The sequence below is a fragment of the Orycteropus afer genome, unplaced genomic scaffold (genome assembly GCF_000298275.1).
Source record: "Orycteropus afer afer isolate SDZICR_OR568_19922 unplaced genomic scaffold, OryAfe1.0 scaffold00862, whole genome shotgun sequence".
Classification (NCBI taxonomy): Eukaryota; Metazoa; Chordata; class Mammalia; order Tubulidentata; family Orycteropodidae; genus Orycteropus; species Orycteropus afer.
In genome coordinates this window covers 470,535-486,346 of record NW_006922449.1, presented here as the reverse complement: position 1 = coordinate 486,346, position 15,812 = coordinate 470,535, and the positions used below count along the sequence as shown (strand labels likewise).

Here is a 15,812-nt window from a genome sequence, read left to right as displayed (position 1 = left end):
TCTGTATCCTTCCCTTCAAGGCTCAGGGGTCCAAGATTATCTTCTGTGTCTGTGTTAATTGGTTTCCCTTTTCTTTGTTGAAGAGGGTCTGTGCAGTCCTGCCTAGTCCGCCATCTTGCTGGAACTCTCCTTCCTTGAGAATTTGTATTAACTTCCTAGGGCTGCCACAGCAAAAAAAAAACTACAAACTGGGTAGCTTTAAACACCAGAACTGTATTATCTCACAGTTCTGGAGGCTAGTAATTCAAATTCAGGAAGAGCCAGAGTCTATAGGGAAAGGTCTTTGCTAGTCTCAGTCTTCTGCTAGCCCTGGGTATTTCTTGGCATTCCTTGACTTGTTGATACATGCTCACAGGGCCATGTGTCTGTCTTTTTCAATAATTTAACTATGTAGACTGTCTAAATTTGTCACTTGGTTGAGACCTCTGCTTCGTAGGTAAGGCTGAAATTGCTGGCCTAAAAGTAAAATCAGCCATATGGTCGCATCTATTAAATTTACTTTTTAGTAAATGTCTAATTCTGTGCCTTTTGGATAACCTCTCTTGTGGCTCTTGTAGTTGAATCTTATCACCATATCCAGGAAACCACTAATCTGTTTTTCTGTCTCCTATAATTTTGCACATAAATGGGCTCACGTAATACATAACCACTTGAATTAAATTTTAGTAACCTTCTTGTACATAAAAAGACAAGAACAGACAAATAAATAGAGACTAAAGTTTCTTGGTTACTAGGGACAGCAGGGGAGAAAGAGAGGGTTATTGCTTTATGGAGTACTAAGTTTGTATTTGTATTGATGTTTGAAAAAGAAAGCCCATTAATTAAGGGTAGGGTTGCACAGCTGATTAACGTAATTGCTGTTGGAAAGTTGTACACTTGTAAAAAGTTGACAGATGTTGTGTGATAGATAAATTTACAACAGCAAAGAAAAAGTAGTTGCTGAGACTGCTTACATATAGACACCTCATGGGATTTGGTTTCTTGGTTTGGAGGTTTAGGGTCATGGTTTCATGAGATATCCCAGTTAATTGGCCTGATAGTGTGTTTAGTGTTTCTGGTCTGTCTCATAGCTCAGTGTGTCGTGCCTGGGGTTGTGAAAGCTTACAGGTGGCCATCCAAGGCACAGTTGGTCTCTATTCACCTGAAGAAAGAGAGGAACAAGGAGTCAGGAATTGGAGAAGAAAATAGAATGCATGGCTTAACTACCCCTGTGAAGAACTGCTACATTTGCTATGAGACCAGGTGAATTGGATGGTGCCCACCTACCACTACTAAACATTTTGATCAAAGATCTATAGAGGATTCCTGATCAAAAGGGAGAATTCCAAATCATAGCGACTGCATATGTGCAGAGTAGAACTGCTCTGTATGGTTTTTATGGCTATTACCTTTCTGAAGCAGATAGCCATGCCTATCATCCAAGTCACCTCTGGGTGGATTTGAACCACTGACCTTTAGGCTAGTAGTCGAGTGCTTAACCATTTGCATCAAACAAGGACTCCAGAGCCCAGTAGATTTTAATCAGTAAAGGATTTGGATAGAAGTATCATTTTACTTCAGCCTTAAAGATTAGACAGAGGAATTGTTCTGTGTATGAAATGTAACCTAGTTTAAAAAGACATGAATCCCATGTGAGGGTTTCATGATAGTTGTCAGATACTTAGGAGATGATCATACTCACTTCAGTTTGGAAATACAGAGCCATATGACTGGAATTGGCCAGTGAAAACCCTATGAATAGCAGTGAAACACTGTCTGATATGTTACTGAAAAACTTTATGAATAGCCCTCAAACATTGTCCAATACACTGCTGGAAGATGAGCTGCCTCCTCAAAGTAGAGTTGACCTTAATGACGTGGATGGAGTTAAGCTTTCGGGACCTACATATATTGATGTAGCATGACTCAAAATGGGGAGAAACAGCTGCAAATATCCATTAGTAATCACAACATAGAATGTTTGAAGTATGAATCTTGGAAAATTGGAAGTTTTCAGAAATGAAATGGAACACGTAAAGATTGATATCCTAGGCATTAGTGAGCTGAAATGGACTGGTTTTGGCCATTTTGAATCAGACAACCATATGATCTACTGTGCTAGGAATGACAAAGAGGAATGGTGTGTTATTCATTGTTACAAGGAATGTTTCAATATCTATTCTGAATTACAGTGCTGTCAGTGATAGGATAATATCTATACGTCTTCAAGGAAGACTAGTTAATACTGTTACTTAAATTTACGCACCAACCACCGAAGCCAAAGATGAGGAAATTGAAGATTTTTTTTTACCAACTTCTGCAGTCTGAAATTGACTGAACCTGAAATCAAGATGTATTAATTATCACTGGTGACTGGAATGCAAAAGTTGGAAACAAAGAAGAATCACTGGCAATTGGAAAATACGGTCTTGGTGATAGAAATGACACTGGAGATTGCACAATAGAATTTTGTAAGACCAATGACTTATTCATTGTAAAAACCTTTTTAAACAACAAACAGCACCTCTACGTGTGGACCTCACCAGATGGAATACACAGGAATCAGATGGACAACATCTGTGGAAAGAGATGATAGAGAAGCTCAAATATCTTCAGCCAAAACAAGGCCAGGAGCTGACTTTGGAACAGACCATCAGCTGCTCATTTGCAAGTTGAAGTTGAAGCTGAAGACAAAACTAGTTCATGAGAGCCAAAATGACCTTGATTTATCCCACCTGGTCAGAGACAATCTCAAGAATAGATCTGACGCATTGAACACCAATGACCAAAACCCAGAGGAATTGTGGGATGATCTCGAGAACATAGTCCATGAGGAAAGCAAAAGTCATTATAAAGATGGGAAAGGAAAAAAAGACCAAAATGGATGTCAGAAGAGTCTCTGAAACTTGCTCTTTAACGGAGAGTAGCTAAAGCAAATGGAAAAAATGACAAGATAAAAGAGCTGAATGGAAGATTTCAAAGAGCAACTGGAGAAGACAAAGTCAATTATAATGAAATGTGCAAAGACATGGAGTTAGAAAACCAAAAGGGAAGAACATGCTCGGCATTTCTCAAGCAAAAGAACTGAAGAAAAAATTCAAGCTTCAAGTTGCAATATTGAATGATTCTATAGGCGAAATGAAGAATGATCATGAAACATCAAAAGAAGATGGAAGGAATACACAGAGTCACTGTACCAAAAAGAATTGGTTATTGTTCATCCATTTCAGGAGGTGGCATATGATCAAGAACCAATGGTATTGAAGGAAGAAGTCGAAGCTGCACTGAAGGCATTGGCAAAGGCCAGGGCTCCAGGAACTGATGGAATACCTATTGAGATGTTTCTATAAACGGATGCTGCACTGGAGGCAATCACTTGTCTATACCAAGAAATTTGGAAGACAGCTACCTGCCCAGCTGACTGGAAGAGACATATTTGTACCCATTGCAAAGAAAGATAATCCCACAGAATGTGGAAATTATTGAATAATATCGTTAATATTACATGCAAGTAAAATCTTACTGAAGATAATTCAAAAGCGGTTGCAGCAGTATATTGACAGGGAAGTTCCAGAATGCAAGGTGGATTCAGAAAAGGAAGTGGAACAAGGGATGTCATCATTAGTGATGTCAGATGGATCTTGTCTGAAAGCAAAGAATACCAGAAAGATGTTTACTTGTGTTTTATTGACTATGCAAAAGCATTCAGTTGTGTGGATCATAAGAAATTATGAATAACATTGAGAAGAATGGGAGTTCTAGAACACTTAATTGTGCTCATGAGGAACCTGTACATAGACCAGGAGGCTGTTGTTTCGATAGATCAGGGAGATACTGTGTGGTTTAAAATCAGGAAGAGTTGTATCCTTTCATCATACTTAATTCAATCAGTATGCTGAGAAAATAATCCAAGAAGCTCCACAATATGAAGAAGAATGCGGCATCAGGATTGAAGGAAGATGCTTTAACAGCCTGCAATATGCAGACCACACAACTTTGCTCACTGAATGTGAAGGTGACTTGAAGCACTTACTAATGAAAATTAAGTACTATAGTCTGCAGTGTGGATTACACCTCAACATAGAGAAAAAAAATCCTCACAACTGGACCAATAAGTAGCATCATGGTAAATGGAGAAAAGATTTCAGTTGTCAATGATTTCATATTACTTAGTTCCACAATCGACACCAGTAGAAACAGCAGTCAAGAAATCAGATTATGTGTTACACTGGGCAAATCTGCTGCAAAAGACCTTTTTCAAGTGTTGAAGAGCAAAGATGTCTCTTTGAAGACTGAGGTGCACCTGACCCAAGCCATGGTGTTATCAGTGTCCTCATATGCTTGTGAGAGTTTGGCAGTGAATAAGGAAGACAGAAGATGAGTTGATGCTTTTGGTGCAGAATACTGAAGGAACCATGGACTGCCAGAAGACCTGACAAATCTCTCCTGGAAAAAGTGTAGCCAGAATGATCCTTGGAAGTGAGAATGGCCAGACTTTGTCTCACCTACTTAGTCATGTTGTCAGACGGGACAATTCCCTGGAGATGGATATGATGCTTGGTAAAGTGGACAGTCCACTAGAAAGGGGAAGGCCCTCAACAAGATGGATTGACACAGTGGCTGCCATTAGCAAGGATTGTGAGGCTGGCACAGGACCAAGCAGTGTTTCGTTTTGTTGTACGTAGTGTTGCTGTGAGTCAGAGATGACTCAACAGCCCCTAACAACAACATGACTGGAAATTGGAGGGAACAACAGCAAGGAAGTCCTGATTTACCACTTAAAACCCTGTGTGGCTGCTAAGAAACTCATTGTGCTCCTTCAAGGTAGACAAAACTTTTAAGTGTAACAGGAAGAATACTTTATACTACTTTTTATAATTCTTGATACAGAAGTAATTGTAAATGCTTTTTTAAGAAACAAGGTAGTATTCCTTCCTTTAATTTTTGCTTTTTAGCTCCTTAGCAAGGAGAATGGTCTCCAAACTGGACATTGCAGAGAATTTAAAAAAAAAAAAAACACTGCCATCAAGTCAGTTCTGACTCATGGCAACCCTTTGAGACAGAGTAGAATTGCCCCTACAGGATTTTCAAGGCTATAAACCTTTATGGAATCATTCTCCCATGGAGCAGCAGCTGATGGGTTCCAACCACCAACCTTCCAAGCCCTTAACCGTTACATCACCAGAGCTGCTCTACAGAGAATACATCTTAGAGAATTGAAGCTCATGATAAAATATTTTATTACATTTGCTTCTACTCAGGTCTATGTTACCTTTTAAAATCTTTCCTTTTTCCTTGGTCATTCTGTTATAATAGTATGTAATCAGAGATTTGGGTTTTATATTTCTTAAAAACAAAAATACTTTGTATTTTTTCTGATTATCTAAATTGTATTGTTTCAATTACAGTTGTATAATTTTTTAATTACCTATAATTTCTATTGAGGAGGTTTGGTGGTGTAGTTGTTAATACATTCATCTGATAACCAAAAGGTCAGTGGTTTGAACCCACCAGCCAACTCTGCGGGAGAAAGATAAGAAGCAATCTCCTTCCATACAGATTTACAGCCTTGGAAGTCCCGTGGGGCAGTTTCACTCTGTCCTATAGGGTCACTATGTGTCAGAATCAACTCGGTGGCAGGGGTTTGTGTTTGTTTTATAATTTCTGTCACATTTTATTGAAAACTCTCCAAACTTTTTTTTTTTTTTTTTTTGGTATGTGTTTACAAAAGTTGAATCATTTTTTCTATGTATAATTTGAATGTGCTTTTTCCCCACAAAATAATAGATCACACTTTTGTGCTGATTACACAATTAATAAGCATACAATTGTCTGATACTCAGCTCAAAGACTTATCATGCATTATTTAATGAGTTCCTTATCAATGAGCGTTTAGATTTTTCTTTTTTGCTGTTATGAAAGTTTCTTGATTAAGATTTATTTTTAGCCATTTCTCCAACAATTTTCATAACATGCATATCATACAGATAATTAGGGCTCGCTATTGGCTTGTTATTGCTATTGACTCTAATTCAGCTGTAAACTCAAAACTAGCACCAAATGAGTAATATGTACATCATTTGGTTGGCTTCTCATTTGAATCAAATTATTTTTGTTTACTTGTGAACTCTCTTGCTTTTTTAATTTGATTTGATGCCATTTTGTTTTGGTTTTTGTCACCCACTGTTAAGATAAAAGAAGTAAATAATAATGTATAGGCAACTCTATGCTAATGATAGTGTTGGTGATAGTAGGGAAAAAAAACTTGTAAGATGCCATTCAGGTTTGTACTGTTGCGTTTGATCAACCTTTAACTTATGGATACAAAATTGACTTGAGCTATTAAGAATTCTTTTCATTAACAGCTCTACAGGTGAACAACTTTGTTACTAAGTCTAAAACATTGTAGGTACGTATAATCCCTTTTCGCATGAGACCAATTGTTTTTTGTATACATATTGTATACATAAGAAATGTTGGTATTGCAGTCTTTTTAAAAAACAATTTTTATTATTTAGTATATACAGCAGAATATTTCAAGGTATACAGTTCAATGATGCTACATTCAAGTTGTTCTCATTCTCCTTTTCCAAGTTGTTCCTCCCCCATTAACATAAATTCACTGTCCACTAAGATTCGTATCTAATCCTGTCTAATGGAGTTGCTGTTACCAATTTGATCACATGCAGATGTTCTTAATGGAGCACCATGCTCAAGGCAAAACATTCTTTACTGGTTAGGCCAAACTGTTGTTTGGTTTTAAGATGACTTCAGGAGATCTTTTTAGTTTAAGATTTAAAGATTATATCAATAGTTTTAGGGATTCTTCTAGCCCCAGTGGTTCTGGAAAGTCTAGATTCCATGCTAATTTGAAATTCTGTTCTGCATTCCTCCACCACCCTTTTGATCAGGATTCTGTAGAATCTTTGATCAAAATGGTTAAAAGGGGTAGCCATTTCCTCTAGACTCATGGCAAAGAGGGCACATATCCCATTTCCTCCTCTTATTCCTGACTCTCCTCCTTTCTCTGTTGCTGTAGGCAAATAGAAACCAGTTTTTGTATCTTGAATGGTTGCTTGCAAATTTTTAAGACCTCAGGTGCTGTGCAGTGAACTAGGAGGTAGACCAGAAGCACTAAACATGATACTAGGCCAATTAACCAGGATGTCTCATGAAACCATGACCCTGAACTTCCAAACTAGGGCACCAAATCCCATGAGGTGTTTGGTTGTACACCTCACTGGTGCCTGGCACCTTACCAAAGACTAGGAATAGGTAAATATACTCTGTGTGTGTGTGTGTGTGTGTGTGTGATTTGGGTGAAGAAGGAATAGGTAAATATACTATTGCATTCTTGATAGGTAGTTTTCTAACAGTAGTGTTTGTTTGTAATATGGATTCCCTTGTTCTATTCCCAGAGATGCTGATTCTGGAATACACTCCAGGAATTTGAGTTTTAAATACTGCCCCATGGCAGTGTTTCTGGACCACAGTTCTATGTGCCTATTTGGATTGTTTGCTTATGATAAAGTTCTAGATGTAAGATTATTTGGATAATGGGGTATATTCGTAAGGCTTTTCACTGTATATTGAATGCCAAATTGTCCTCCAGAGATAAAGTATCTTATTTACACACTCATCAGCAGGGTATAAAGATCCCATTTGTCACCACCTTGTCAATAATAAGTATTGTTAGTCTTCTTGATCAGCAATAAATGTCTGTAGCTGTCTTGAAAAGGAAATTTTGGTGTTTATTGTAGCATTTCCTAATTTTTTAAGTAATTTTTGTGTACTATATTTGTCCTTAAATGTATATATATGTATGAAGGTTGTAAGTAGAATCTGGACTGAATGGCTGGCAAACTTTGCTTATAAATGATAATTTTCATAGGAATATAGTCACTGTGAAAGGATTTGATTTGTAAACAAAATTGATAATGTAAACAAAACTCTTGGTACCTTTTTAATATGTACACCTTAAAATACGATTACCTTCATTTGTTGAGTTATTGAGTACATTTTGGTTTGTTCCAGTAGCCGGATCGAGCTGGGAGATGTGACACCACACAATATTAAACAATTGAAGAGATTAAACCAGGTCATCTTTCCAGTCAGCTACAATGACAAGTTCTACAAGGATGTGCTGGAGGTTGGCGAGCTAGCAAAGCTTGGTACAATAAGATTTTTTTGCTCCTCTCATTTGGCAGTTCATGTTCTTGATCCCTATTTTTAATAGTAGAGAAGATAGAGATGACTAGTCTAGTTTCTTTGTTTTACATAGGAGGAAATGGGGTCTAGGTTTTGAGAAAAATCTTGGAAGAAATCAAAAGAAAATATTTGAACTTAGAAAGGAAATGCTAGGTGTTTTTTCTTATTATTTAGTGTGTGCCTGTGTGTTTTCACTTCTTAGCTTAATTCTATAGGAAAGTTTAAAATTCCCAAGACAAGTGTAGGTAGTTTTAGGGAGTTGATTTTCATACAGTAGATGATAAAATTTAATGCTGATAGCAACAATTTAGTCCTCATAGAAAGGGAGAAGAAAGTTATGTAAAATGTGTTATTCTGTCTCTTGGATTTTAAATCTTTACATTTTCCTTGGCAGCATATTTCAATGATATCGCAGTAGGTGCGGTATGCTGTAGGGTGGATCATTCACAGAATCAGAAGAGACTTTACATCATGACACTAGGATGTCTCGCACCTTATCGAAGGCTAGGAATAGGTAAAATTATTTATAATTGTTTTATTTTGGTTTTTTACGTCTTCAGAGAAGCATAAGTACATTGTTACTGATCCTGACCTAGTAGTCAAACCATTTCTTTTAGGAAAATTTACATGGTGAATTTTGTGAGTTAAGGTGAAAAATGTTAAAAATCAAACCAACTATTGTTGAATTGATTTTGACTTATGGTGACTCCGGGTGTGTTAGAGTAGAACTGTGTGTGTGCTCTGTAGCTTTGTCAGTGGCTGATTTTTTCAGAAGTACATTGCCAGGCCTTTCTTTTGAGGTACCTTTAGATGGCCTCAAACTGCAAACCTGTGGATTAGCAGCAAAGTACATTAACCATTTGTACCATTTAGAGACTCCAGGTGAAAAATGACCAGTGTTTATTTCTTGACATAATTCAGTTGGAAGCCCTTGTTGTTTATTGTTTGGTTTTATTTTTCTACTTTTAAGGGCTTCTGTGTAAAAGTTGTTTCTCTGCTAGCATTTTTAACCATATCTAGATATTGGAGAGAGAGAACAAAATTTTGGGAAGAATTTTCTCACCATGAATTGGAATTAACTCAATGACAACAAAAGTGTGCACCTTATAAATACTATTAATAGTCGATAAATACACATTAAGATGACAGATAAAATTTAAAGATTGATTTTGTGAAGTTAATTATTTGTTGTTTGTCTTATAGGAACTAAAATGTTAAATCATGTCTTAAACATCTGTGAAAAAGATGGCACTTTTGACAACATCTATCTGTAAGTAAAATAATTTTTAACAAAAATTAATATTCTTATCTAAAGAATTTAATAAACTGGTAATAAAAATCTTTACTAGCAACTCTAAAATCTAGTCACTTATTTCATTATTTCTTTGGAAACACCATGAAAGAATTGGTACAGGGATTTTTAGCTGGTTTGTTTTGTTTTAATAGTAGATAAGGAAACTGAAATAAAACTCATTCTTGTTGTGCTTTATTATGCTTCAGTAGAAGTTCTAAAATCACTGGGATGAGACTAGGATTAAAACCCAGGTCTTCAGAATTTAAGGCTATTACCATCACTTTTGTCATATCACGCTGTTTGCATTCTCTGTATTTGTCCAAGACTGTCATTGACTGTGCTCTTTTGTAATAGAGTTTAGTAATCAAAATCAGAGAGGTACATAGCAGAAATGAGACTTGGATCACAAGAAGCTTTGGATTAAGAGCCAAGGTTTAAGTCATGGCCATGGAGTGTTTAGAATACAAGTGTTAAGGTTATTCTCATTTTCACTTTGTCAGTGCTAAGATTAAGTTTTATACTATTACTCTGAGAGGAAGTGAAAAACTAATACTGTCATTTACTCAAAACATAGTATGTTTTTTCTTCATCAGAAGAGACTATATTTAGGCATTTGAGACCCTGACTTTCTTTAATCTTTTTTTTTTCCTTCGTGTGTTCATAGGGCCTTTGATTCTTCTCTATAGTTGTTTAACCTGCTAAGAATAGGAATCTCTTCTTCCCTTCTAATAAAAAATATTATGCTGGATAGGGCACTTTACCTTTTGTTGGTTGCAGGAGTAAAAGTCTTGCTAATATAACAAGGTAGCATTTATTTAAAAAAACAAACACTCGACTGCCCTCCAGTCCATTCTGACACATAACAACCCGGTAGGAAAGACTACTAGGGTTTCCAAGGCTATAAATCTTTACAGAAGCAGACTGTGACATCTTTTTTCCACAAAGCCTCTGGTGGGTTCAAAATGCTGACTTTAACCACTATGCCTCCAGAACTCAGGTAGGTTAAAAGAATAAATGTGTCATCAAAAGGTTTTCTGAAGTTAAGCCTTCACCTTTGTTGATTACGAATAATATTACATGGGGGATAGTGCACATTTTCTTGAGAATCTGAAGAGATGTCTATAGTGTTCCAGCTGTCACCAGTTTTAACTAGCTGGTAATTTCACATTTGAAGCTATCTGTGGGGAAAACATAAAAGCTGATAAAATCTTTATATGTTTGTTTATTTATTACTACCTTTTATATTTCAGGCATGTTCAGATCAGCAATGAGTCAGCAATTGACTTCTACCGGAAGTTTGGCTTTGAGATTATTGAGACAAAGAAGAACTACTATAAGAGGATAGAACCCGCAGATGCTCACGTGCTACAAAAAAACCTCAAAGTCCCTTCTGGCCAGAACGCAGATGTGCAGAAGATAGATAACTGAACAAATTACAAATGAACTTTTCTTGCACTTGCTTGTCGCCAAATAAAAAGAAGCCCATTGATTTACCCCCTTTTTCTTTAAAGCTTTCCTTTCCTCCCCATTGTCTCTTTCTTTCTTTCCCTTTTCCTCTGAATACTTCCAAGGACTTTGAAAATCATGTTTAGATTGTTTTAATTTTCTTATTTTTGTGAGATGGTTTGATTGAAGGAAGGAAAAAGTACAGATGTTTAGTTTCACAGCTAAATGGACCCAAAATTTTGGGTGTTAAATAATTTCAGATTTTTTAGCTGATTTTTTTAATGTCCTGCTTTCACATTGAAGGGCAGAGCCTACAAAATAGCATATATTTCAAAAGACAAAAAGCAGCAGCAGCAATATCTTATTCTTTAATTCAGACAAGTTTAGTGTGTTTTTGGTACTTTGGGTTTGTAAAGACTTATTTGTGGGATACTAATCCCTAGACATTGCCTTCACTCCACCTTTAGTCCTTCTGAGCACTGTCTCTAGAGTTGGACCATTGTTTTCCTTGTGAGATATACTAAGCATATTTTGTTTTGTTGTTTTCAGCAATTATTTCCTCTCTTTCTGTTGGTGGTTGAGGTTGGGTGGGGCAGTTTGGATAGATAGTGTTATATATTTTGGTCTCAGTATTTGAGTTAAATTGCTTCTTGCTAATGAGTGGGCCGGTTGTTAGCAGGTTTATTTTTCCTGCTACTGATTGTTACTAGTGGCATTAACTATTAGCGTGTGGGCTGGTGAGGTGTGTGTTTTTTTGTTTTGTTTTGTTTTGTTTTTTGTTTTAATATCCTAGCTAGAGATAAGGCCTTTAACTGACCTAAAGAGGTTTGTTGTGATTTACTTCTTTCTCTGGCCCTTTTTCTTCAGTAAACACAACAATAGTTTCTCCAACTTTAAAAATGGACTTGATGTTCCATAGGTCAGTACCCTTAAATAAACCTGAAGCAGGTGTTTTCTCCTGAACGTATTAAGAAGTACCTGAAAGGAAATTTTGGTGAACTTGTGGCACAATAAATGCGTTGACTGTTGGAAAGTGCAGACTGCTAAACCTGTGGCCACTGACCATTTGATTATATAGGAAAGACTATCTAGACAGTATTTTTTGAAAATAATATAGCTGTGCTATTGCTGATCTGTTGGAGAATATCCCAGATTTGCTTACACTCTGTGCCTACAATTGAGTTTAAGGATTAGGAGAAGGATGCAGCTGCTTAAACACAATGCTTCTATTCTTGCAAAAGTAGAAGTCTAGAAGTATTACTGCAAATGTCACTATGACCTGATCTACTGACCAGACTGGTTTGTGCCAGATCATTTTCTGGTATACAGAAAGTGGCTTTGACGAGTTGGTACCTTACTGTGACATGGGAGACAGCTGAAGTTTTCATAGTCTAATCTCCAATATTTTAAATATTTTACATTGCCAATACTGACCGTCCAAGAAATGTTCTTATTAGACTTAAAAACCATGCACAGAGCTGGAATTTTCTGTCATTAGACTTTAAAAGGAGGATTGTTCATAATATTTATCTTCCTATGTAAAATTATGGTATAAAAGTCTCATCTCTCCAAACATTAAATGACAAAAAAGATTTGACACAATGTTTATGCACATTTTATAATCTTAAATTCTTTTTGAAGAATGTGAAAATACAATAGACTTCAACAGTCTTACTGAGTGCCAAGAATAATACAGAAAAAGAAGATAGTTGATGAATGAGTATATAGGGGTCTAATCTTAAAATAGTAAAAATGTGGAAAGACCACACTGGTTTCTTGATTATTGATTTCTTAAGCAGTTAAGAGTCTTAGAAGAAAGATTTAACATTGAGCACCTTTAAGTTTCATGGATAAGCTTCTGCTTGGTCTTGTCAAGAAAAGAGTGTTTGAGTTACAGAAAGCATAATTAGTTTGAAGAATTCAGCTTTTTTCTAAACTTCCAAGTATCAAAATAGATTTTGATTTGTAAATGAGTTTTCTGAGATGATACTGCCTTTACTTCTATAACCATTTTTGCTGGACTATCTAATCAGTCCTATGAATGTATCCCTAAATGTGGTTATTGAAAACAGAATAGCTGCCTCATGACAATTAAGTACATGTTATTTAAGAAGGAAAAAAAATACTACATTTTGATTTGAGGATGTAGGCACACTATCCTTGTAGAATTTGTTTTTCCACACCAGTCAACGACTTAACCTAAATTGTAAATGTTTGCAAATGGTTAATTCTCCTACATTAAAACTTGTATTAAATAATTTCATCTACATATGGAGGATGAGGAGCATATGGAGGAAGTAGAAGCTGGGCCCTAGTTCATATGCCTGTGAGTCAGTAAATACTGAAAGTTTGAGTTATTTTGATAATACAAAAATTATCTTGTTGAGATAAGACAATAATAAGTAAATATTAGAGTATGCCCATCATATTTTTCAAGACAGATAGTTTTTACTGTGGGGCAAATAGGTAAAAATTATACTGTGTGGTATTGCATTTAGGTTCTTTAAAAAAGAAAAAAAAGAATCTGCAGAGAAATCTATGCAATATATAATTTGTTAAGATTACTTTTCATTTGGGGAAAGAAGTTCTGAAATATCCCCAAAGCAGTGTACTCATCAGTTGAAAGTCCTCCAGTTGGAAAAAAAAAAAAATGATTGGGAAACCATGGTGTGTGGTGGTGGAATAGAGAACTCCCTCAGTTTTTTGGAGGGAATAACTTTAAAAATACTTAAATGGCTAAGTTTACTTGGTGCGGTTAAAAATTAAACTTGTCAATTTTAACATTGCTGTTATATCTGAAATAAACTTACGTGATGTTCTGATAGTGATCTGTGATGTCTTGGTAAATGTCAAAGAAAACATTGTGTTTTCTTTGAAAGCATTGTGTTGACTTCTGTATTCTGGGGTTAACAGCTACACAGTCATTATTGTTACTCAATGTGTTATTTACTTTCATATTTCTTTTACATCTAAATCAAAATGCATTAAAATAGGCAAGTGTAATGAAGCCCTCCCAATTCATGTTTTTGAAACTTGATAGAAACACTGCCCAGTTTTTCAAATCTTATTTTGAAGGGAAAAAGAAGACTCCATGTCTACTGGCTTATATAATGTAACTAGGTTTATTTTTAAAAACAATAACTATACTATAATTGTATACCACGTTGAACAAAGGACTTGAGGGCAGCATCCTCTTACCTTCTCTTAACTTCACAAAGGGGAGAGAAAGATAACACCAAAAACCCAAAGCTGATTCCTATGAGGAGGAAGCCAGACATGCAGCCACCCTCCAGCCTTTTTACCAATTCTGACACCAACTATCACATGGCACTTATTACTTCTCTGTTGGGTTCAGTAATTCATTGCAATGGCCACACAGAACTCAGAGAATACTCATGATTATGGGGTTTATTAGGGAAGTAACAGATTACAATTCAGGTTCAGGATCATACTCAGGATACAAGTCTTAACGTCAGGACAGCCTCCTCTTGGCCTCTCTTTAGCTTTTGGCCTCTCAGCCTGGCCTCTGCCCTGCTAAGGAAAGTGTTACAAAGTTCTCATAGCTCTGCTTATAGGTACGCTTAGGTGTACCCCACTCTGCCAGCAAGCTTCCTGCCCAACCACACTCAGCTTCCTGGCTCCATGGGCTCGCAAACCTGCTACTCTGTTTTGTGCTTCATGGTTCCACTACTGCTTTATCTGCTGGTCTTTGCCAGGAAGGTCTAGCACAAGGATCTTGGGTCTAAGGACACTCGTAGCTCCATCTCCAACTCTTCACTCTTGATGGCAATGAGATATCCCTCCTGCCTGTAGGAGGGCTCACTTAAAGCCTAGCAGAATGACGAAAAAGTGACCAGTCCCCACATTAGGGTTCTATAACCTTATTTCCATGGTGCCATGTATCTTTCTTACAATGTTAGCAAGATACCTAGTCCTCTTTGTAGGCCACAAGCTCTTTATATTTACATAGTCCCACCCAGTCATCTGGTGGGAGTCACAAAGACCATGGCTAGCAGAGCCATACCAAATAATTCCACCACACGTGTCTGGTTCAAGGAAGCTTCTTCCTAGAAATGATGCACAGTAAAACGGTACAAATATTAACCACAAATACAAGCTAAATCTCTAAAAATTTTAATGCTTTTGATCTTGGTACTCGTGTAAAATAGGGAATATAATACATAATACCTACCTCAGTTTTGTTAAGATAAAAAGAGGTGGTGGTGGTGGTTACGTGCCGTCAAGTCGGACCCGACTCAGCGACCCCTCTGGGTTTCTGAGGCAGTATCACTACAGAAGTAGATTGCCCCATCTTTCTTCCGAGGAGTGGCTGGTGGGTTTGAACCGCCAGCCTTCTGGTTAGCAGTCAAGTGCCTTAAGCACTATGCTACGAGAGCTGCTAAAAAGAGGTAGTACATGAAAAATCCAGAAACACAGAAGGGTACTAACAAGTACCCTGATTAATAGCTTTTAATATCTTCAGTTACATGAGAAGAAAAATCCAAACACCTAACCTAATGCAGTATTTTGAATATAAATGTTAAAATCATTTGACAGGTTAAGATGTGATCTAATTAGTGTACTTTGGCTAGAGATACACTGTATATTCAAAAAATTTTTGTCACTAGTGAGGGAGGAGTCCAAGAGTTAAGTGAGTAAGGAATGTTTATCAATTTTTCCTCATACCAAACATTAATTTGTCCTTAAAAAAATTAACTCTTAATTTCTTAGTTAAAATATTAGGATTCTGCTTATGCCACTAAATAAATAAATAATAGATCATCCTTGCCTGACATTTCAAAGAACTAGCTTGGGAAAAAACATTTGATGCTTTTAAAATCTGGATTAAAAATAGACTATAGCTTTTATTTATTTTTTTTTTTTT

The 15,812-nt window shown here is 36.4% G+C and overlaps 1 protein-coding gene across 1 annotated transcript in view; it reads left to right on the top strand.

The window, feature by feature from the left end:
* NAA50 (N-alpha-acetyltransferase 50, NatE catalytic subunit) overlaps positions 1-10,909 on the top strand; it is a 26,903-nt gene extending 15,994 nt beyond the window's left edge. The window contains exons 2-5 of the mRNA XM_007958183.1: positions 8,014-8,150; positions 8,582-8,701; positions 9,391-9,457; positions 10,732-10,909. Coding sequence (XP_007956374.1) covers positions 8,014-8,150; positions 8,582-8,701; positions 9,391-9,457; positions 10,732-10,909 — 502 coding nt within the window. The remainder of the gene's footprint in view (positions 1-8,013; positions 8,151-8,581; positions 8,702-9,390; positions 9,458-10,731) is intronic.
* The last annotated feature ends 4,903 nt before the right edge of the window (positions 10,910-15,812 follow it).